Source organism: Papio anubis, chromosome 11, assembly GCF_008728515.1.
Source record: "Papio anubis isolate 15944 chromosome 11, Panubis1.0, whole genome shotgun sequence".
Taxonomy (NCBI): Eukaryota; Metazoa; Chordata; class Mammalia; order Primates; family Cercopithecidae; genus Papio; species Papio anubis.
In genome coordinates, this window is record NC_044986.1 from 105,153,422 (window position 1) to 105,177,822 (window position 24,401).

Here is a 24,401-nt window from a genome sequence, read left to right on the forward strand (position 1 = left end):
TGGTTGTTAAGCTTTTAATCTATGCTTAGCACCAAGCAAATGCAGTGAGAGAGAAAGAAACATGTGGTCTACATTTTCTAGTACCTTAAAATCTGTGGAAAGATACAAGATGATGAACTATACAAGAACTATACATAATTGAGCACTAAATTTTGCAGATCAAATTAAGAATTTTGCATGTAGTTTTAAAATACTGCGACCCTCACCATCTCCCTTTAAAGAAATGTGGAGTATCTATCATGTCATGAAAGGTAATGAAATTGGTCATGGATTTCATTGTATCAGAAATGTATGAAATAAAGAGCAGAATAACATGAATCAGTAATACATGCGCCTGAGATTTTAGGCTTCTGTTAAACATATTCTGACAAGCTGCGTTAAAGCAAATACTGTTTTCCTTCTATATATACTTCCGTCCCCGCATAGTTCTCACTGGTCTTGTCTATTGTGATACATGCGATGCATCCCCTTGAACTTCTAGGATTCTTCCCTCCTCCATATTTGTGTATTTATTTCATTATTTTAGAGATGGGGTCTTGCTCTGTTGCCCAGGCTTGAGTGTAGTGGTGTGAACATAGCTCAGTGCAGCCTTGAACTCCTGGGCTGAGGTATTCCTCCTGTCTCAGCTTCCCCACTAGCTGGGACTACAGGTATGCACAACTATGCCTGGCTGATTTTAATTTTAATTTTTTTTTTTTTAAGAGATGGGGCCTTGCTGTGTTGCCTAGTTTAGTCTCAAACTCCATGCCTCAAGCAATCCTCCTGCCTCAGCCTCCCAAAGTCCTGCAATTGCAGGCATGAGCCACTGTGCCTGGCCCTCATCCATATTTGGAATCCCTTTAACACCACCCTTTTACACTCTCTCGGTGCAATTTTTCCTACCTTTTTGCTTCAAGTCTGCGTTTGCTGATATAATTAAACAGCCTCACTAAGATGAAGAAACTCAGAGTGGCTGATTTAACTTTCTGCAAATGGTAGATACCCATTGACTAGCTCACCTGCCATTTGTGAAAAACCCAAGTCTTTGGCTGACTGAAAGTATCAACTGAATTCCTGGTTATAATATTCATTTTCTCTTTTCCCACTCATGTTTTTTGTTTAACCTCTGGGTTCCTCAGTTTCTGCATCAGGACTTTTAAAACTTTGTCCCTGCTTTCTTTGAAAATATTTTTGTCGTGAGATAGTTGATCAACACAAAAGATTATACATAATGTGTATGTACATGCAGGTTTGATAGGGCGATAATAAAAAGATAACATGTGAATTCACCATCCAATGTAAGAACTAGAACATCACCAGTAACAGGGACGCTCCCTGTACATTTTTCCACGAGCAGATCTTGTCACCACTCCCCTGAATGTCGTGTTATCAAGCCCCCTCCCACCATACATTCACCAGTATGCCCTTTTTTTTTTTTTTTGAGATGGAGTCTCCCTCTGTCACCCAGGCTGAAGTACAGTGGTGTTGTATCAGCTCACTGCAACCTCCACCTCCCAGGTTCAAGTGATTCTCCTGCCTCAGCCTCCTGAGTAGCTGGGATTACAGGTGCGCACCATCATACCTGCCTAATTTTTGTATTTTTAGTAGAGCTAGGGTTTGGCGGTGTTGGCCAGGCTGGTCTCAAACTCCTGACCTCAAGTGATCCACCTGTCCCAGCCTCCCAAAGTGCTGAGATTACAGGCGTGAGCCACCTTGCCTCCATTTCTTTTTTTTTTTTTTTTTTTTTTTTGAGACGGAGTCTCGCTCTGTCGCCCAGGCTGGAGTGCAGTGGCACGATCTCCGCTCACTGCAAGCTCCGCCTCCCAGGTTCACGCCATTCTCCTGCCTTAGCCTCCCTAGAAGCTGGAACTACAGGTGCCCACCACCACGCCCGGCTAATTTTTTTGTATTTTTAGTAGAGACGGGATGTTCTCCAGGATGGTCTTGCTGTGTATGCATTTCTTGCTTTTTCTTCCCCTCAACATAATGTTTCTGAGAGTCATCCACATGGATCCATGATTCATTTATTTTAACTCTTAGATAATATTACATGGGATTTTTTCATTCTCCTGTGGATGGAGATTTAGGTTGTTTCCTTTTTTTTCTCTTTGAAAATAGAAACAATGTTATTAAGAACATGTCGGTCTAGGTCTCCAGATGCTCTCTCTTTGGAGAGAAGCATGATCTGGTGTAGAGCTGGTGAGCTCTAGGATGTGCCCATCCTTGACTTCATTGCCAAGTGTTATTTAATCTCCTTTTAGTTTGTCATTCAACAATTTAACAGTCTCTGGTCCCAGTTGGCTTCCTTCATCTACGTGGCTTTCTGCCTAACAGTGGCCTTTCTCTTTAGTGAATTCCATTGTCTCCATTTACTGATGTTTTGTAATAGCAATAATTGCGCTGTTTGCACTTCTCAGTGTTAGTAAATAATTCCATTTGCCACTCTGCCCGTTATTTTGTTTTTTCAAAAGTCTTCCTTTTTTAGTCACTGTGAGCCTTTTCCTTAAGCTGGGCCAGAACTGCTCTGGTGTCCAGGCTGTCACCCTGTATGAACTTGGGAGGGCTACTTGCTGATGACTTCAAACACAAACTGTCACTAAGGGTGCACACTGTGGCAGAAATGTACATACTTCAGCAGCAAAGGCCATTTTTAAAATTTAGTGAAAATAATGAAACAATATTTGCTGAAGGGTCATATCCTTGCTTGGTATTTTCACATGTTACTTATTTTAACCTTGCAAACATTCATTTAATATGTAGCATATTGCATATTTTCTTGTTTTCTTTCTTTTCTTTCTTTTTTTTTTTTTTGAGACAGAGTCTCACTCTGTTGCCCAGACTGGAGTTCTGTGGCACAATCTCAGCTCACTGCAAGCTCCACCTCCTGGGTTCATGCCATTCTCCTGCCTCAGCCTCCTGAGTAGCTGGGACTACAGGTGCCTGTCACCATGCCCAGCTAATTTTTTGTATTTTTAGTAGAGACAGGTTTGACCGCGTTAGCCAGGATGGTCTCGATCTCCTCATCTCGTGATCTGCCCGCCTCAGCCTCCCAAAGTGCTGGGATTACAGGCGTGAGCCCCCGCGCCCAGCCTCTTGTTTTCTTTTCTAACTGAGGATCGGGAGTGTTAGACAAATAGAGCAAATTAAGATCACAGAAAAGAATCAGGGTTTACATTCAGGTTTCTTGATTCTTGCTTTAGCATTCTAATCTATGCTGCAGGAAGTTATATATGTACACATGCATATCATGTTTCTGAGCATATATGCAACATATACACACAGACACGTAGAATGTCAAGACATACATAGGATGTCCATGATATATAGTATTCAATATGTGAAATAAGACATTTTTAAGTTACTTCTGAAGGCAAATATGGCAAAGCAAGTTGCCTATTGAGTGAATTTCTCACATTTGACTTTGAGTGCATTTTCAAAGTGCCTTTCTTCAGTCTTGAAGGGCTAAGACTGTAGGGAGATAAGACTGTGTTACTTCCCAGTTATGGCACATTCTCTTTCTAAGCTCAGGTTGGTAACTTAATTCTGTCCTCTCTCCTCTTTGTCCTTCCTGCTCCGTTCTGACAAGAGTGTGTAGCATGCCTGGTGGGGTCTTTCAGGGACGCCAGGGCCCTGAGGCTGGGCCCAAGAACTTTTGCTTTCTTTTGTGGTCCTGGGACAGTTCTCTGACAGTGGCTGACTGGGGTAGGGGACCGACATTGCCTACCCCTACCTGGGCTTCTCGCTTCTGTCCTGCGTACTTGCAAGGAGTTTGCAGGACAGCAGCTAGAAAAAGCCTTTTAAAACGTAAGTCAGGGCATGCTGCTGTCCACATACAAACCTCCACGGGCCCCATGCCTCACAGGGAAGAAAAGCCAACATCCTCAGGGCCTGCAAAGCCCCGTGTGACCACTCCCTGCGTCCCCTTCCTCTTCCCTCCCGCTGAGACACAGGCACAGTGGCCTTCCTTGACCTTTCTAAAGGGCTTTAGGACTTTGCTCCGTCTGTTCCCTCTGCCTGCATAGGTCTCCCGGAAGAAGTGTGTGTGGCTTTCTTCCTCCCGCTTTGAGGCCTTACTGAAATGCCACCTTCTTACTGGGGACTTCCCTGACCACCCTGTCTAGAACGGCAGACTGCCTGGTACTTCACGTTCCCTTGTCTCGCTATTTTTCTCTCTTAGCACTTCCTACTAACATACCATTTATGACCTACATAGATATTGTGTCTTTTTCATTTCTTGCATTGTAATTATCATAAGCCCCACAACGGCAGGGACCATTGACTTCTCTTTGTTGCATTGTTTCTATACCCGGAACAGCTCTTGGCATATAATAGGTGCTCAGTAAAGATTTGCTGAATGAGCAAAGGATTGTCCATGAAAGCAGTGCTCTTTCCTTGACAGAATCTGCTGTTTATCTAAACTGTTACATCTTGTAACACTCCTAAGAAAGATCAGGGCATAGAAGTCAATGAGGAGAAATTTACATATTTGTTTTACTGGGAGCCTTATCATATGTGTGTACAACACATGGACACAGGCGCTGGTTATGTTCATCAGAATTTTTTTGATTGTAAAAGTGAGAGATTGATTAGCTCACATAACTGGCAAACCTGGTGTTTCTGGCTTTTGGAAGAGTTAAATTCAGGTGCTCAAATGGTGATATCAGGACTCTATCTCAATCACTCTTTTGCTTGCCTCTGTGTTGACTTCATTATTGGACGGTGGCCACATAGTAGTCTGCAACTCCACTTTTACAGCCAATTAAACTAGCCAGACCATAGCAACAGAGCACCCCGATATGGTTTGGATGTTTGTCCCCCTCAAATCTCATGTTGAAATGTGAGCCCGGGCATTGAAGGTATGGAGTAGTGGGAGGTGTTTGGGTCATGGGGGTGGATCACTCATGAATGGCTTGATGCCCTCCCCACAACAGTGAGTTCACGTGAGAGCTGGTTGTTTAAAGAGTCTGGCACATTCCCCTGCCCTTGCTCCCTCTCTCGCCATGTGACACACTGGCTCCCCTTCACCTTCCATCATGATGGAAGCTTCTTGAGGCTCTGATCAGAAGCAGATGCTTACACCATGCTTCCTGTACAGCCTGCAGAACCACAAGCCAAATAAACCTCTTTTCTTTGTAAATTACCCGGTCTCAGGTATTCCTTTATAGCATCACAAATAAATGACACAACCCCTTTCCCAAGAGTTCCTGCCAGAGTCCCAGAATTGAGGCTCCTGGATGCTTGCTAGATTATGTGGCCCTCCCGAGATCAATGATCAATTGCAGGGTCTGTGGATCTGGTGTCTTCTTTGGCTGGATGAGGTCACGTGAGGGCAAAGGGGCCACATGAGATTGGAGAGAGGCATCCTGCTATTTCTCTCCGTTTTCTGTTCTCTTTTTATATCCACTTGCCTCCCAGAATCAGACTACACATGACTGACAAACCATCTAATACAACATTTAAAATTAGACCTAAGTAGATAGGATGAAAGTGGGCGGGAGTGTGGAAGAGAGAGCTGACGAGTGGCTTGGAGTTTCCCTATGTGTAGTAAAGAAATACTGGTGGGCTGGTGCTTGAACTGGTGCTGAGAGGGTAAGAGGCTTGGCTGGGTTTCACACCATTCAAAAGAAATAGGAATCCTGCAACAGTCTGCAGGCCTTTTATAGAGGTGATTGTATACTTCTCAAAGCTAGTCACCCAACCAGGCAAGCCAAAGTCAGATGATTCTTTTGTGTCTTGTGAATGTAGAAAGGATCGTTGAACTGTAATCAGCTCAAAACCTGTGATCCTAGGCTGGGTGTGGTAGTGGCTGATGTCTGTAATCCCAGCACTTTGGGAGGCTGAGGTAGGAGGATCACTTGAGGCCAGGAGTTCAAGACCATCCTAGGCAGCATAGCGAGAACCTATCACTACCAAAACAAAAATAAAACCAAAACCAAAAATACCTATGATTCTAGAATTTATTGGTTTTTCTTTTCACCTCTGTCTTTGGAAATTGCTATTAAAAAATACAAACCAATAACAAAAATAATATGTGGTTGTGCTTTCTCTGAGACTGGTGTTAGGAACTTGTCTCACAGGCATTTCTTCCTATATCTTCATGCCTGTTGCTATTCCAACCTTGTCGTCCTTTTAACTTTTATTATTTTACTACTCTGAGCTCTGGTGCTTACTACCAGCAAAGTTAAATAGCTTGCCTGCTTAGTTAGGCATAAAACACAGAGAATGTGCCAGCATGTGGATCTTTACCCATGCTGGGAGATGGAGGGTGAGAAGGCTAATCTCTCAGCATTTTATGTGGAAGAAAAATATTGCAGTTTATTTGACCTTTTACTTATGGGAATAAAGTAAGGGGTTTAGTGCTTTTACAAATTGAAAGTACAGAGAGAAGAATTAGGTATTCTTAAGCTAAAAGTGATGAGAGTATCTAGATTTCCCTGTGTGTGTGTGTGTGTGTCTGTGTGTGTGTGTGTGTGTGTGTCTGTGTGTTCTTTCAACCTTGTCTGGTAAAAGAAATCTTGCAGTATTCTTGAGGATAATAATGCTTAATAGAATTGGGTATTTAAATACAGACATGACTTAACAGAAACAGCCATTCCATGTTCAACGAAGTGAACTTTTCCACCTTCTGCAGAAGACTGCACTAACAGAATCATATTGAATAGGCAACCCTAAATTAACTTAATTAATTTTAATGATCAATTTAAGTGTTAATTGGAAGCTTGTAAGTTTGAATGTAAAATGGGGATTCTACGGGTCATCAAAATATGTTTCCATATTTCTTGATATTTAGGCTTAAAAAAAAGAACAGTCAAAGTGATGTAACCATCTCAGTCGTTAACAAGCCGAATCTTTAACTGGTGTGACAGTTATTGTCATTATGCTAATAACAGGAGATGGGGTTCTGTAAGATGAAGCATTAGCTGTTCCAGTCCCCCGAGGAAATAGTAAAATTCAGCTCCATTGGGTTGTAATTAGAAAAGAAGTATATTTAAATACTGAAAAAAATCTTCGCTACTTCAGCACACAGTATGCCAAGGGCATGTGTGAGCAGCTTTTTAATCTCTAGGTGTGGCCTATTTTATAAATATTTTCATAAGCATTTATATACTTGCCATTTGGCAATACAGCATTGTGTAATTGTATCCATATGTTTGCCTTCTGAAGTTGAATAAAAACTTCTTGGACAGGGCTAGCTGTCAGTTCTTCATCTCCCTCCTCCATAGGGCAGTTTAGGCTCAAAATGAGGCTTTTTCACTGGCAGGCGGGCCCGGGAGGAGAAGAAGATCCAGCTTTCTTTTTCCACATTTTCTTTCCTTTCACAGTGGTGATGGTATTAATGACGATAATCATCATAGCTCTTATGGAGTACTTACTTGTTTCTGTCAGCCAGATTCATGCATCAAGTAGTCTGATCCCATCCCTACCACCTGTTAAATAGCCATTGTTGTTATTGCCGCTGTACAGATGACACCACTGAACCACAGAGTGGTTAAAGAACTTGCTTAAAGTCACACAAATAGTAAGTGGAGTTTCTGGGACACAAACCAGGTAGCCTGGCTGTTTCCTGATGGCTCTTAACTGCACCTCCGGCCGAGACCTGTGTTTTTAGCCATTGTTTCCAATTCCAGCAGCTTCGTTGGCCGGGCCTATCCTGAGTGGGATTTGTGATCCCTCTGTTCACTTTTCTTTCCCCTCTTCTTGTTAGGTCAAGTACAAAAGAGATTTTGAAGAAAGCAAAGGGAGAGGCTTCAGCATCGTCACGGACACTCCTGAGCTACAGAGACTGAAGAGGACTCAGGAACAAATCAGTAACGTAGGTGCCTGTTTATTCAATAGCATGATGGCTCTGACATGCATTTCTGGATGAGAAAGGGAGGCTGGGTGACTTGGAAGCGTTTGTGTTGCTGCGGGGTGTAAGCAGTACTCAGTGCACGCATAGACTATGCCAATTTCATCTGGTAAACCCTGCCCTCTGGTTCCATCACAGTTATCTAGGGCTCAGTGCTTAGTTACCTAATAGAAGATCTCCTTATTCCATTTTGAATGGTTCTCAGCTTTCAAATTTTTCCAAAGTAGACCTTTTATAATTAAAATAAGAAACTTGAAAGTTAAGTTTTGACTGTGGGTAAGCATATTATATACACATAAGGTCAGGAGTCTTAAAAAAATCTCCTATTTGCTGACTATGTGTCTATAAGATTTCATACTTTTGAATTAGATATTTGTTGAAATCAGGTAATACATCTTACTTTTGAAATAAACATTTATATATGTAGTTGCTTTGGACTTGAAGCTGTGCCTTGTTTATTAATATAGTTTCCTCAAAAGAGAAACTGGAGACTAGCAGAGTTCAAAACATATTAGGGAGGTATTAATTCAGTACTTCTTAAAGGTGGACAAACAGCTCTTTTTAGTTTTTGTAATTCACACCTGTGATTATATTTCTTCCAAAATATTACATGAAGTGTGTCAGGATTTATTTTTTCACAAAAGTTAACTCAATGTTAGATATCCAAGAGGAAATATGAATGCAAATTAACAAATGTGTGGGTGACATAAAAGTATGAGCAAACAGACAACACTCATACCATTTTTCATGAGAACTGTATTTTGTGCATCACTTATGAAGTCACTAAAATTTGTATATCTAGGTGTTATAACTGATGTAGCCCTAATTTCCAGAACATGTTTAATTAGCAGATGGTTTTAAACTCACTGATATTTGGTCATCATCATAAGATGTATGTATACATGTATGTATGTGTGTGTATATGTATGTGTATGTATTATATATGTGTTTGTGTAAATTATATGTGTGTATATATACACACACATATAAATACACACCTACATATACAATTTGCAGATAGAATTACATATAATTTGAGAAAAAAACTTTTTATATGTCTGAAGTTCAAAAACAGAATTATTTCATGTTAAACAATTTATTAGGAAATGGAAGGGTGCAAAACACACATTGTTTTTTGCTCTTTAAATGGACATTTTATATTACTGGGGATTTCCTTTGAAGAAAAAGAGTTGAATTTTAAGACTTCATGACATTTGTCCCTTAGTTTTTCTACCCAGTCCCAGCAATCCATCAGTCATGAATACTGAAGATCACTGTCCTTGTTTTTCTTCCTCTTTATTCTTTCCTTAAATAAAAAACGTATTTTTGCTTTTAAAAATGCAAATCAATGATCTATTTCCCTGGCAGTTACATTTAACAACAGTTCTTTCTTTGGATTATTTTTGGAAAATGTTTCTTTAAAAAATAATTCTGCCAGAAACAGTTATATCATACATCTTCAACGATCACTGAATTTTATTTCAAAAAGAACTAAACATTTCTACCTAAGACATCCACATGACAGCTAACATAAGGATTGAAGCTGATCAAAGGTAAGCTTTTTAATTTTTATTCAAATTTAGTCAGTATTCATATTTAATTAAAAAAGAACTGATCATTTTACCAACCTTTATCATTAGCAGGAATATACATTTTATTCAATACCAGAGGTCGTTTGCAGATCCATTCTTAATTATGCAAAAACCCCTTATAACACAGGTATGTATTAATCTATATTTATCATATATAGTATGTTATATAGACAGCAGTATAAAAAGCGCCATTTAGATTAAGACTATTATTTTGACAATGCTGGTTTTTAAAAGCATGTGACTTAGACAACATCTTTCTATTTAAAAAGAACTGTTGCAATGTCTTGATGTTAGCAGCCATAGCAGTCTTATAAGTAGTTCTCTTAGCCAAGATGAGGCATATTAAATGTTTGGATAGCTGTAAAAAATATAGACTTCATAATATTACTGTTAGGGACCAACTCTTGAAGAAGGGAGGCTGTTAAGTGTTCTGAGGTCTGGTGAATTTATTATTCATTTATAAGACTGCAACTTCATGAACTTTTTCCCTTACCTCACTAGGTTTTCCATATTACTCAAGGATCTTTTTCTATAAGAAACTTGGGTTGATCCAAAAAGTAGTACTTTGGCAAGTCCAGTTTTCCATATTACTTTAATCTAAACCCACTGAACAATATTGGCTAAAACCCAAGCAGATATTTTTTGACATTGGCTGGATTGTGTCTGTTATGAGAGGAAACAGGTGAGAAAGTGTCTAGACTGCAAAGACCCCAGAATCTTCCAGCTAGAGATGTTGGGAAATTATAATCCTGAAAATTATAGATCCTGAAAATTATTAGGGGTATGAAATTTGTGAGTCTTGCATTTGAGCACCAAGTTTAATATCGCTTAATGTAGGTAGGTTAACTGAAATTGGCAGTCTTTGCTATGTTTATGTTTCCCTGTGTTCCATTTTCTTATTTGTTTCTAGTTTACTGTATCACTGAATATTGTGTGGCTCTTTCTTAGCTGCCTTTAATCTCCCCTGTGTAAAGACATAAAGCAGTGAATTTAATGACAACTCCTAGGTGTTTTGGGTAATATGTTATGCATGAATGGGCGTTTTTGATTGCCTATGTCTGTTGTCAATGTTTTGAAATTTTTTCAGCTATTCTCATGTTCGTTTATTGAGGATTTGAAATCATTTGGATTTGGACCACTCAGTCTGCATATGTTACTGAGGTGTGGGATAAAATACAACCATAAATTTCAAATTGAGTGTGTGAAAGAGGTAAGAGTGGGTGAACTTGCCTTCTTTGGGTAGCTATAATGACAACATGTTGAACATGGGAGACTTATTAAATACTGCGATTTAAAATTCTTCTGCTATGTTACCCACTTAGTATAGCTGCAGAACAATACAAGAAAAGAGGCAGGATTTCAGAACTGACTAAATGGCTAGGAAGAAAAAGAACTTGGCTTCTAAAATAAAGGAAAATTATTTTTTTCCCTATGAAATTCCAGAAGATGTCTTCATCTCATTGAATGTATTAATATTCAGATGGAGTTTGGTTGTTTAGGAAATTGAATGTTAGGCTTGGGAACAGTCTTTATGGGAAGTCAGGAAATCCAGCCAAATCGTTTAATTGAAGATAATGTTTAGAAGTCCAGGTTTTGTTTAAACTGTATCTCTTCAGCAGAATGAAACCTGACAGCCAATGTGATCAGCACTGACTTAGGAACTGTGGGCTAGAAAGCCCTGCCCTACAGATTTTCACAACTGTGTCACTTAATTGCCATCCACCCTCTCCTTGCCCCCAAACTCTAGGGCATAAATTCAGAAATGGCAGAAATATCTTTATACATCACATTTTCTTTATTTACCAATATTTTAGGAAATGTGGTTCTTAAGGGACAGTATCCAAATTTGAATTGAGGAATACTGTGCCCATGGGCATTAAAGAAAAAAACACCACCACCCTTTTCTACGGCTACTACAGGGCTAGCTCATGTGAATAACTGCAAAGGCTCTTTCTAATTTCAGATGGTTCCCACCTTCAAGTTTACAAGCAGTGTATTCAGGGTACCTGCAGCAGGATCTCAAAGCAGAACCATCGCCAGACATTCAAGGGACTCAGGCTAGCTTTGAGAAGATTACTGATGTTTCATTCTGGCTGTTTACCCACTAATATCAGCTGCACTTTCAATTAGCTAAGACAGTCTGGGGATAAATTGTGAAATAAAATGGTAAAGTCAAACCCCAAGAGACTTTTACAGACTTTGTGCCATAGATAAAAACTGGATGTTTATATTTATTTCAGGGGGAAGAGAAATATCAAATGAAGGGGAAAGACAAAATAAATCCACCAGATGACAAAATCTTGTATTTTAAAGACTGACTGAAATAGTGAGTGTACCATTATTTGATTTGTCAGGATTTCTGCATGTTCTTGACAAATGGAGAAAATAGTTTTGCGTGTCTGTGTGTGCGTGTATCTGTGTATGTACTGCTGTGTGTTGACTTCAATGAGAGTCTCTAAAACCCCATTTTCCTGGATCACTGGTCTATAGACATTAGTGTTTTCACCTGCCCTATATTATTTCCCTTACCTCGTCAGTGTTCATAATTTTGGTTGTCTGTCCACTTTACCAAATATCCTTTTTTGCTACCACTTTCAATTCTGCATACCCATTCATAAGAAATGCTTGCCTACTTTACAAGAGAAGCTAAGAATGACACTTAAAAAAAAATACCAAAAAGTAATCTCTCTATAATTTGATCTTGCAATATAATTATTTTTAGCTCTTTTGCTACACTACGTAATTTTTTCACTGACTTCTTAGAATGTAAAATAAATTATATGCCCATTAATAAGCTCACACGGATATTGCTGATTTAGTTCCCTGAGATTTTGTGAGTTAGCTTCAACAATATTAGATTATTGGGACTAAACCTTGCCTAATAATTGAATAGTAGTGTCTACGGGCTATTAAAAGATTTGATTCAAAGTTCGGTTGAGTGCAAGGGTGAACATGAGGGTAGGGACAATTATCTAGGGATTTGGTCTCTGTTTGTAATTTAAATAAATCATTTTGACAGAGACTGACTGTAACCATGTTCAGGCTGCTGACAGTGTGAAATTGAGTTGTATGGTGGACAGAAGACAAGCAGTCAAGAGAAATCCCCAAAGGCGAAATTTGTTATGTAATTGGGTCAATTCATGCATGAGCAATGCATGCTAATTGTAAACTGGTGGCAAAATTATCGTGTATGAGGCAATTAGGTCTTGTATGAATCTAAGCAACTGACATTGAAGGAGATTTTTTTTCTTTTTATATTCAGCAACATTTTTTTTAAATATGAGAAAGGTAAAAATTATAAAGTCATTCATTAAAATACATTATTTGTTAATTTTGTTCTTTATACAAGAAGCAGAAGTTTTATAACTAATGAAACATTTATGTAAAAGCTTCTGATTTTGAGTAGTAAAATCTAGTACACTAAATAGTTTGAAAGGAGAATGAATGTTATTTTTATTGTAAGTCATAAGTGGGTTGATTAACAGAGATGATTAGTTGTGAGGTCAGTGGTTTAGATTTAAGCTCTTGTAAGGCTAGTATTTTTACAGAGTGAATCTATATGTTGCTTTAACGGACTAGACTTTATCTGTAGCTCATCTCAACCAATAACTCTGATGAATTCCCAATAAATAGTGGGGTCAGTAGCATTATCTTTAAAAGCAAAGATTAAAAAAAGAGAAAGTGATAGGGCAATAACACATATTTTCTGATAATATCTAACACATGTAGGAATACTTCATTTATTTTGAAACACTTTGACATACCCTGTTTAATTAGATCCTCTGAACAACTGCTCCTCAGGAAAAGTATTTCTATAAGGATTACTTATACTTTCATGTGAAAAATGTACGGAAAATTACCTCTTGGTCCTTTCTTGTTTCCAAATCTGTGGTTTCCCTTACACCTGGTTTTGCTTTATTTTTCCATGTAGAGCAGAACTTCAAAGGCTGATCTCTTCTTTTTAGCCTCAATTTTTTAGCCACAGTCACTTAAAGAAACAAATACGTCCCAGACCAGTAATTACTTGTGCATGCCAAGTACAAGAGTTTTGGTTGTAAAATGGCATTGTCTAAAGGGGAGGTTTGAGAGGAGCCCCCGTAATAAAGTAATTAACACATATGACTTTTTTTTTTTTTTTTTTGAAGCAGAGATGAGGGATTCAGCAAACAATTTGTGAAGACACTTTTTTCATGAAATCCTTTTTTCCCCTATTCCTTTCTTTTCAGTTTCACTGTTTTCAGGCCATTATCTTGCCTGAGTTACTGCAGTAACTTCCTAATTGGCCTTATCTCCTTCTGCTCCTTTTATTGAATCTAAAACACAATCACCAGATGAGTTGTTCTAAAATACCTCTTTCATCAAGACCCTAATTATGACCCACTAAAATACTTTAAATGGACCTCCAGTTTGAGTAGGATAAAGTCTAATCTCCTAAACCCTTTAATTCTGACTCTAAGGACCCTCCACAATCTGCTCCTAAATGACTGTTTTTCACCTTATCTTTCACTGTTCTTCACCACTGTTCTTCCATTTCTTTTAGGCCTACCTACTTACTCTGTTCTGGACTTTTGCATGAGTCATTCTGCATGTTTAGGACAATTCCACACTATCTGTAAACAACAGCCCAGCCCCCTGATCCCAGACACACACTCAAACCCAGCTACGGTGATGTGTCTCATCTCTGAATTATTGTGAGGCTTTGTGCTATAACACTATCATTTGTACCACTCATTTCACACATCATATTCTCCACTTCGGTTTTAATTGGCATTTTATATGTCTATACATCTGACCTCCTTAACTTCCCATAGGTGAAGATCATCTGTGTCTCCTTCCATTTATGTTTTATATCTGCAAGAACGCACCAGATGGTGCTTTATACTTTGCCTTTCTTGTCACCTCCCTAATTTAGGGCACTCCCTACCCCTTGATAGGAGTGTGGGAATAATCTCTTGACTTGGGTTATTCTCCATGTAGTTTCTTGCAAGGTTTTCCTAAAATGCACATCTGATTATGTCACATCCTCTTTTAAAATCTGTTAAGTCTCTCTACTGCCTTTAGGATAAAATGTAAATCTTTTGCTTGGAATGTGAGGCTGTCCCTGGCTTAGTGCTAGCTGAGACCTCCAGCCTGGGAGGCCCTCTTGCAACCTGAACCCATCCATTTCACACTTCCGTCTGCAAGGCCCTTCGTACCTCTCCCCATCCACACTGGCTCAGAGGCTACCATTGAGACAGCCAGATGTGTGGGGGTCCCCGGAAAAACTCCAATCAGCCTGCCCATTAGGGAAGAGCCTCGGGAAGTTTATGCTGTTTGCAGAGGAGGTGGAGTGGTGGTGGGGGAGCCAGGCCCCTCCTCTTCTGTGTGGAACCTGGAATTTGAACTATGAGGCAGGAAGCTCTCTAGCAGGGGACTCTGGCCTTGCAGGGAGTCCCTATTTCCCCCTTTTCTTCCTTTCACCCAGCAAAACCCTGTCTTACTCATAATTCAAATTGTCTGTGAGCCTGAATTTTCATTGCCGTGGGACAAAGGACCCCGTCTTTAGCTGAACTAAGGAAAAGTCCTGCAACACCATCTTTCTCTAGCTACCCTGACAGTCAGCTTCTATAGCTGCATTATAAGTTTTCCTACCCTCAGACTGAACTCTATGAAGAAATGGGCTGTGTCTTTTTTCTTTATAGCCCCAGGGTCTAGCCCACTGCCAAATTTAATAAACAAATGAATCGACCATTTGTGTCAACAAATCTTTTTATTTTTTACTTCGATGAGTTAATCTCCTGGCCTTGTGTGAATTTCATCTTACAGTGAAGATTATTGCTAGGAGTTCTAATCTCTTTCAAAGTCTACATGTCCATTGCACATCAATTTTCTTCCTGAAAGCTGCCAGATTTTTTTTCTATTGTATCATTTTCTAGCACAAAGTAGTTATCAAATATTTGTTCAGTAAAAGCTGGATTATGTTATGGGATTACTTTCTACATATCCAGGGTGTTTTTTCTTTCTTTTTTTCTTAAGAAGAGTTTGCCATCCCATCCACTTCTCAGTCTAGGCAAATAAAATCTTTCCTGGAATATCTGCCGTAGTGGAGCAAGGAATGAGTCTACCCCTTCAACGCAAGATTGATTATGCCTAGAGTAGAGCTCAGTACAGAGCACATACTCAGTAAATGCATGTGGAATAAATGAATGAGGCCATAATATGTAAAATATTGACTAATTTTGTACATTTCTTTTTCTTGAAACTCCTCGTTGCAAGGATATTTTTAGTTTCTCAAGTTGCTTTCAACTTTATGATTCTTTTCTTTTTGGTGCTGCTTGATAAACACTACCTTTTACTCTCTGCTGCTTAAATATTCAGTGACTTCTATAGTTTTATCAAAGGATTGTAGCAACATTTCCTCAGTAAAGCAGGATAATTTATTTTCAAATTACATTAGAAATGCCAGGACTTCCCCTATCTTAAAATACCATAGGAAATTCTTTTTGGTGTCTAATCCAAGAACCTAATAAAAAAAAAAAATAGGACTTGTCTTAGTCTGCTCAGGCACCATAACAAGATATCGCAGGATGGGCAGCGTAAAGCAACAGAAATTTTTCTCACAGTTCTGGAGGCTGGGAAGTTCCAGATCAAGGTATGGTAGGGCTGGTGAGGGCTCTCTTCTTGGCTTGTAGACGGTTGCCTTCTCGCAGCGTCCTCATGTGGCCTTTCGTTGGTGTGTGCACATGGAGAGAGAGAGGGAGAGCAAGAGAGATCTCTGTGTCTCCTCCTCTCAGAAGGACACAGACCCAATCGGATCAGGGCTTCCTTGTGACTTCATTTAACCTTAATTACCTCCTTAAAGTCACCCTCTCCAAATACAGTCACATTGGTGGTTAGGGCTTCAACATATGAATGCTGGGGTGGCACACAATTCAGTCCATACCAGGGCTGAATGAGGAGTGATCTGCATATATAACAGGGAAATTTTGAGGTATTTAAGTGACATACACTTTGTGAACATGCTTTGAAATATCCAAAGTGTCACATATTTATAAGCTACTATCATGAACTAATTTCTTGATTTTTCTTTTCTTTTTTTTCTTTGGAGACAGGGTCTCAGTCTGTCACCCAGGCTGGAGTGCAGTGACACAATCTTGGCTCACTGCAACCTCCACCTCCCGGGTTCAAGTAATTCTTGTGCCTCAGTGGAAACGGGGTTTTGCCCTGTTGACCAGGCTGGCCTCAAATTCCTGGCCTCAAGTGACCCGCCTACCTCGTCCTCCCAAAGTGTTGGGATTACAGGCGGGAGCCACTGTGCCCTGACAGATGAGCTGGTTTCTTTAGTGAAGTTAGATGACACTACCCTCTACCCATTGCCATTCCAGGAAAACTTCTACATTCAGTTTTAAACTTTTCCCTATTTTCAAGCTGAATATTCTTAACTAAAAAAAGAAAACAAAATTCCTCCTATGTCCTATTTCCAGTTCTTTTTTTTTCTTTTTTTCTTTTTTTGCAGACAGAGTCTCATTCTGTTGCCCAGACTGGAGTGCAGTGGTGCAATTTCAGCTCATGGCAACCTCCGCCTCCTGGGTTCAAGCAATTCTCCTGCTTGAGCCTCCCTAGTAGCTGGGACTCCAGGTGCCTGGCACCACGCCTGGCTAATTTTTGTATTTTTAGTAGAGACGGAGTTTCACCATGTTGGCCAGGCTGGTCTCAAACTGCTGACTTCAGGTGATCCACCTCCCTCGGTCTCCCAAAGTTCTGGGATTATAGGCATGAGCCACCGCACCCGGTGGCTTTTAATTTTAAGAATTAAAAGTTCTTAATTGGAGCTTTCAAACTTTTCATTTCCAGTTTTGAGCCATTAGTCATTGATAGAAACACAGATACTTTAGAGTAGTAGTGAAGTTTTTAAGTTTTCCAGATCTTGGTTGAATTATGTAGTTCAGAATGTAGACTTCACATGTCCTGTGCTAGCAGTTTAGCCTGGGCAGACTTGAATAAAAAGGAGGGCAGAGGGATGAGAATAGAAAAAAAAAATTCCAGAAAGTATAACAAAGACTAGCTTCATGTCTCAGTTTCCAATGCATGATTCAGATTTAGAACTTTGAAAGTATCTAAATTTTCTTCCAGATTTTATTATACCTCTTAGGACATAGCCACAGTGAGGAGAATATCCTGAATGTTAAAGATAAACCAGAACTCTTATGTATATATTTTTGGAGTCCCAGATGTGACTATCATTAATAATTAGACCATATAATTATAATGTCAATGGAGTTTTAGAGGAAGGTTTAAAACCTGTTTTTTTTTTAGTTCTTAAGAGTAATAGTTGAGTGTTATTTTAGCTTATTGGAGGGTCATAATTCAAGGGAGACATTGTGTAGAGATTTATTTCAAAAATCCATTGGTAATCCAAGCCAAGTTTATACAATTAAAGAAAATTTTATGATTTGGAAGTTAGAAACAAGAAAGGCCTTTTTTTTTTTTTTTTTTTAAAGCACACAACTATGCTCTCTAATTTGCTTTTCATTTTCCTGGAAGGATTATGTCATAAAAATTGCATTTCTTCATTTTTTTCTTTTTGCTCATATTTTCTCCTATAGCTTTCTTTTCATTCACGGTTGTCAGGCCTGCGTTGTAGCCTTCTTCTCTTTTGTACAGAGTCATATGCAATGCTGCTTGCACAAAGATATCCCTAAATTTCTGTCTGAAGGATCTATTGCTTTTGTGAAATGCCTCCAGACTCTATTTGGTTCCAAGGACAAGAAGTAGGAAGTCATGTTTTTTGCTTCTTTATATTTTTGATTGATTTTTCCTTTCGTGGCTATATCAATTGTAACAAAGTCAGCTTTTTTTTTTTTTTTTCCAATAGAGATAAGGTTTGCCTACATTGCCCAGGTTGGTCTTGAGCTCCTGGGCTCAAGCTATCCTCCCACCTCAGCTTCCTAAAGTGCTGGGATTACAGGTGTGAGCCACCATACCAGGCCACAAAATAATATTTAACTCATTTGAATTAAGCTTTGTACCATTACATCCTTGGAATTATAAAGGTGTTAGCATTTGCCTGTGTTTAGCAAACTAGGAAAAAGAGTATGGATTTAGAAAAAAGAACACAGGCAAAAACCTTGAAAACCATTCTATTGTTCTTAACACTGTCATTTTTGATAGAATCGATTTCCCCTAAACAAAGTGTTTTAAATATTTATTTTTCTTGTGTAATCGTAGTGAGGTCTTTGATGATAAGTGGCATTTCTTGATCATGTTTAAATCCTCCAGAATCTGGGGCTTTGACTGTAAAGTATAAGACAGAAGTAGAAATTACCTTCACAGTTACCTGACATGTATACACGTTTGTTCGTGAAACATTGGCTTTGGACATAACATTGCATCAGGCCTTGTGGATTTCAGAAAAAGTGAAAAACCACTTTTCTGGATGTGTTTGATGTTCATCCTAGGATGCATGAGGACCTCGGTTGGATGTAAAAGTGTTTATGAGGGAGAAGAGGCAGAAGGAAGGGAAGAGATGAATATAAGGTTAGGAACACCCAGCATATCCTTGTTAGAGTACAAAGAGAGATCCCATTCCTGAAATATAGGTTGAAGCAGCATTGTTGAAGGAGTATTTATTGTATTTTCAAATGTACATACTTTGGGCATCTATAAATCCAAAATAAACATTTCTAGAAGATACCACTTTTGAGAACTTAATTATTGACTTAACAAACATGTTTTAAAGTGTTTACTATGTGCCAGGCACGTTGCTAGGAGGTAGGATTAATGAGGAATAAAGCATAGGTGACCCCTGAGGCCCTGCAGTTTGTAGTTAGCTTGACAGGCAAGCAGACGATGTTAGAGCAACAAGCTCCATATATGAGATAATACATCTAATGATCTAAATGGGAGAAATGCCAGATAGAGGGAAATGCTGTGTTAATATCAGAAGGATAACAAACTCAGGTTTAGGAAGGAAAGGAGTTGAACACGAGTCATACTATTTTATTAGTTGTTAAAAACTTTACTGAATCATTGATTTCAATAGTGATTTATAATCTTTAATAATAGAAGCTATACATTCTATTTTTAAGTTTTGTCTGCTTTTGTATGTCTGTTTTCTTTATTCCCTATTTGCCTATCAGTATTCCAGAAAATACCACAAAAAACTAAGTCAAACCGTCTTAATCGCTTAACAGGCATTTAAATAAAGAAATAAAGGTGTCCTCAACAGAAGAAAACAAAACACAAAAGGAAGTCAAACCACAGTATTCTATATAAAACATCACAAATGTTCAAGTATAGAAGAGTGTTGTTCAGCTTATTAATTTCAAGATGGTTTTAAAAAATCAATATCTTAAACATTTGCATACGTTAAAAATTCATAAATATGTTTTTACTATTTTGATTTTCAATGCTTGAGAAGATGAAAGAGTTTGAAAGTGAAACTTTGGCCATGGTTCCTTCGTCTCTTTTCCTGCCTCCAACCTGTATAGTGATCCTTTTTTTTTTTTTTTTTTTTTTTTAACTTTAAGTTCTGGGATACATGTGCAGAATGTGCAGGTTTGTTACATAGGTATACATGTGCCATGGTGGTTAGCTGCACCTATCAACCCACCATCTAGGTTTTAAACCCCGCGTACATTAGGTATTTGCCCTAATGCTCTCCCTCAGCTTTCCCCCATCCCCCAACAGGCCCCGGTGTGTGACGTTCCCCTCCCTGTGTCCATGTGTTCTCGCTGTTCAGCTCTCACTTATGAATGAGAACATGCAGTGTTTGGTTTTCTGTTCCTGGGTTAGTTTGCTGAGAACGGAAGTTCTGGCCAGGGCAATCAGGGAAGACAAAGAAATAAAGGGTATTCAAATAGGAAGAGAGGAAGTCAAATGGATACTTTTGAATTTAAAATTTTTCATGACAGGGCCCAAGATATTCAGGAAATATTTTACCTTTTAAAAACATACATGCATCTGAAATAGCGGTCTATGCACACGTGACGTATGTGTTTGCCACGTATGCATAGAGCGCGCATATGTGTTTGAAGACAGAGCTAGTGAAAGGAAAAGAGAAACATTGGTTTTAGTGCTGTTTGGTTTCCACCTTTGGCGTTCTTGGCCCAGTCTGTGTTAATGACAAACCACTGGGACATCCCCTCAGTGCTGTGGGGTCTTTTCCTGCCAAATATTGTTCTCTTGCAAGATTAAATAGCTGAATCAGTGTGGCCCGAATCTTGATCCTGCTGAGAATATTAAGAATCCTGCAGGTTGTAATACAGATTAGCTGGTGAGAGCTCTGTTGGAGAAATAAAGTGAGTTTCTCTAAATGAATTTAACAACTGCTGTGAACCTTTTTGTGTCCTCCAGCATGAGTGTGTGTCTGCTGGCAGTTAACCATTTATTCCCCTCATTTTCTCCAAAACTTGTTCTCGTCCACCTCTGTGCCTTTATTGTAAACACTTCCATAACTATTTCACATTCAGGTTTTGCCAGATAAGGCATTTGATACATTAAATAACTGAGTACTGTGAAGGGTAAGCCATTATTTACTTGATTTACTTAAGGGAGAAAATAATATTTTTTGGTATTTATAGAAAGAAAGGACTAGTGTCATGGGTATAATGAAATAAACCACACCACTGGGTTATTTGGAGTAAACTGATTAGCATATTGGGTTCTGATCCTCGGCTTTATGTTATTGGTTGAAAGGTGTGAAATATTTAGCAAGAGGCAGGACAGATGATTAAAATTATTTACATTGCTTCTAACCTCTATCCCATTATTTCTGCTTCCAGGGTTAGATTAAAACCATTAAAGGCTCTAAATTCTATAAAAAGGATGGTGCTTCCCCCTAAATGAAAGAAATTTAAAAATCAACAGGAACAACACTCAACTCTAAAGCTTGTCCAACCCATGGCCCTTGGGCCACATGCGACCTAGGACAGCTTTGAATGTGGCCCAGCACAAATCCGTCAACTTTCGTAAAACATTATGACATTTATCCATGTACCTTTTGTTAGTGTTAACGTATTTTATGTGTGGCCCAAGATGATTCTTCTTCCAGTGTGGTCCAGGGAATCCTAAAGATTGGACACCCCTGCTCTAAAGCATGAGACATACAGATAACCTGAAAATAATTCGGTGTTTGTTAGGTTGTCTGATTGCAGACTTCTGTGTAAGTTTGTTGAATTCTTTTCTCTTTTGGGTGCCCGTTACCTCACTTATGCATGAAACATGTGCTCAGTCTGCTATGAAGCCATCCCTCCATCTGCTTTCTACTCTATTACCCATTTGTCTCCTGACACTGTGTGTGTGTGTGTGTGTGTGTGTGTGTATGTGTGTGTGTGTGATTTCTCAGTAAAAATGTCAATGGCTGTGATTTGTAAATAGCAAAGCCTGGCACAATGATAATAAACAATTATGAAGCTCATCAGTGCTGTTTTACTTTTGCAGATTACTTCATCGATTATTACTGTGACTGTTACAATTATATCTTTAGAAGTTAAATATTTAGTTAAATTATTTTGTACTTGTCATACATACACCAAAAACTGGGAGGTAGGGGGTTGGGGAGGGGAATCTCGTCCTAAGAGAAGGCACAAGAAGAGGGGAGCAGTGTGAGTTTGACACTTTCCGTCCTGCCCTCATATAATAGCCTGTGTTTTGCTGTTCTAGCCAATGAGGATATGAGGATGTCAGACAAGGTAGCATCTCATCTTAAATCTGTGCTGCCGGAATACTTTTAAAGTTACCCTACAACTCCGCTAATGCTGTCTGTGAAACACTCGGGGCTATCACTGAGGCATTCTGACCTCTAGTCTAGGTTGCCTTTCGTTTTCGACATATGACGCTTTGAAACTCAAATCTACAGGCATTGCTGAAATTCCCAGCCATTCAGAAATAGACTTTCAAGACTTTCAAGAACTCCTATGTATTAAACTGTAAATCCTTCAGATATCGTCAGCATCATCCTGTTCTCAGGATGCACCCTGTACTCCTGGTTATTTTTTAGGGGACCTTTGAATGTCTCACTACCAAATGCTTTGGAGTCGGTCAACTTCTGGGGATCTTGGGGTGGTGAGCTTTCTGGCACTTGTACGGGTTCCACAAAAGTAGCTATTAACAATTCAAAAAAACCCATCAGTTCAGGAGGCAAAAAAAAAAAAATGTTATCCTTTGTTAAATGGTGCCAGGATTTCCACATCTAGGATCCCTGATTCCAGCCTCCTAATATTAAGACTATACCCCGTTTTTAAATTGTGGACTATATTACATATACAAAACAGTTGATAAAAACATATGTTCAGTTTAAAGAATAATAAAATGGGACTGGGCGCGGTGTTTGAGACCAGCCTGGCCAACAGCTTGGTGAAACCTCGTCTCTACCAAACATACAAATATTAGCCAGATGTGGTGGTGTGCACCTGTCATCCCAGCTACTTGGGAAGCTGAGGTGGGAGAATTGCTTGAACTCAGGAGGCAGAGGTTGCAGTGAGCTGAGATCACACTACTGCACTTCACCATGGGTGACAGAGTGAGATCCTGTCTCAAAACAAACAAACAAACAAAAAACAAAAATAATAAAATGGGTAGTCATGTAGCTACTCCTGGCTCAAGAATTGGAATATTTGAAAAACCTCTGAAGTCCTTTGTGTGTTCCTTGACTTAACTTCATCCTGCTAACTACCAGCAACACGAGGGCCACAGCTTCTTGAAAACACAGATTTTCATAGTGAGCTCCTGAAAAGATTATTTGAAAATCCAGTTTCCATGTGCAGAAACAACATATAGACTTTGGAGGAAACATGATTGGCTCCTTGCTCATACAGCCTATAAAGGCTGCCTCTCACCTTCCTTGTCCTCATTTAGCTGTTCAGGGCTCAAGCAGGGGCCTGTCAATCATCTCTTCATCCCTGTTCATATGTAGGTGACACCCACATCCCCAAATAGAGGGAAGAGATGAGAACGAACATTCGTGAAGGGCTCTTGTGTGTCCGGCCATCTTTCATGTTTGTTATTTCACTTATTTTGTTAGCAACAATCCCTAGAAATACTTGTCATTGTTCTCATTTCACTGATGAGGAAACTGGCTCTCAGAGAGGATAAATGAATTATTTAATTGCACACAATCAGTAAAGAACAGAGCTGGGATTGGAGTCCAAGTTCGTTGGTTTGGTTTTCTTTTTTCTGACTTCAAAGTCCAGCACTTGAATCCTCTACCCCAGGATTTTGGGAGCATTGATTATATGTTATATCTGGAGCCCTTGTGCTATAGAGCAAATGTCAAAAAATTTTGGTTTCTTTTTGTCGGTACGAAGCTAGTGTGTTCTTAAATGACATTTTGGGGTCTGCGTAGCGAGTATTAGGACCAAATTTTGAAGTTCCAAATTTCTTACCACTGGGAACCAGTCTTTCTTCTCATCCCCAAGTAGAATCTCTCATTCAGATGTTCCTTTATGTGCTGGGATATAAGAAGGCTTTGCATTTTTCCAGACAATTTACATGTGGTTTATTCATGTGATGCATGATGTTATTAAGGGTTGATGCCTTTTCTCCTTCAGAATATGCTAACTTTACTTGTTCCTCCATTCTCTGAAGGTACCTTTTCTGTGCTTGGCACTATATTAGGAGCTGAGGATATAAGATCTAAGCACAACTATCAATGCAGAACACAGAACATGGCCTGGTAAGTGTGTTAAGAGTGGGAATTTGTGGAGTACAGAGCAAGGCACCTAACCCTAGCTGGGGTTTGGTGATGGTCCCAGATGGCTTACAGAAGAAAGTGTCCTGAGATGAGTTTTTAAGAATGAATAAGGATAGACGCAATTGAGGAGTTGGCGCTGGTGAATGGTGGGTGGCAAAAAACTTCACATTAGGGAAACTGCATGTACAGGAATGAAGAATGAGACTGCGTGGTGTTCAATGAGCTGCAAATAAAATAAATAATTTTATCCTGAAAGTTTTGAAGAGTAACTCAAAAGTATTTTTTAGTAAGGAAATGACCCTACATTTTA

The 24,401-nt window shown here is 39.1% G+C and overlaps 1 protein-coding gene across 4 annotated transcripts in view; it reads left to right on the top strand.

The window, feature by feature from the left end:
- NEBL (nebulette) overlaps nucleotides 1-24,401 on the top strand; it is a 390,871-nt gene that overhangs the window by 206,441 nt on the left and 160,029 nt on the right. The window contains exons 1-3 of one of the 4 annotated variants that reach the window (XM_017944508.3): nucleotides 9,582-10,630; nucleotides 11,661-11,746; nucleotides 23,986-24,073. In XM_017944508.3, coding sequence (XP_017799997.1) covers nucleotides 24,050-24,073 — 24 coding nt within the window. In that variant the 5' untranslated portion in view covers nucleotides 9,582-10,630; nucleotides 11,661-11,746; nucleotides 23,986-24,049. Of the gene's footprint in view, nucleotides 1-7,684; nucleotides 7,793-9,581; nucleotides 11,747-22,904; nucleotides 24,074-24,401 lie in introns of those variants that run through there. The other 3 variants (XM_031652467.1, XM_017944512.3, XM_017944510.3) reach the window with 3 other exon arrangements.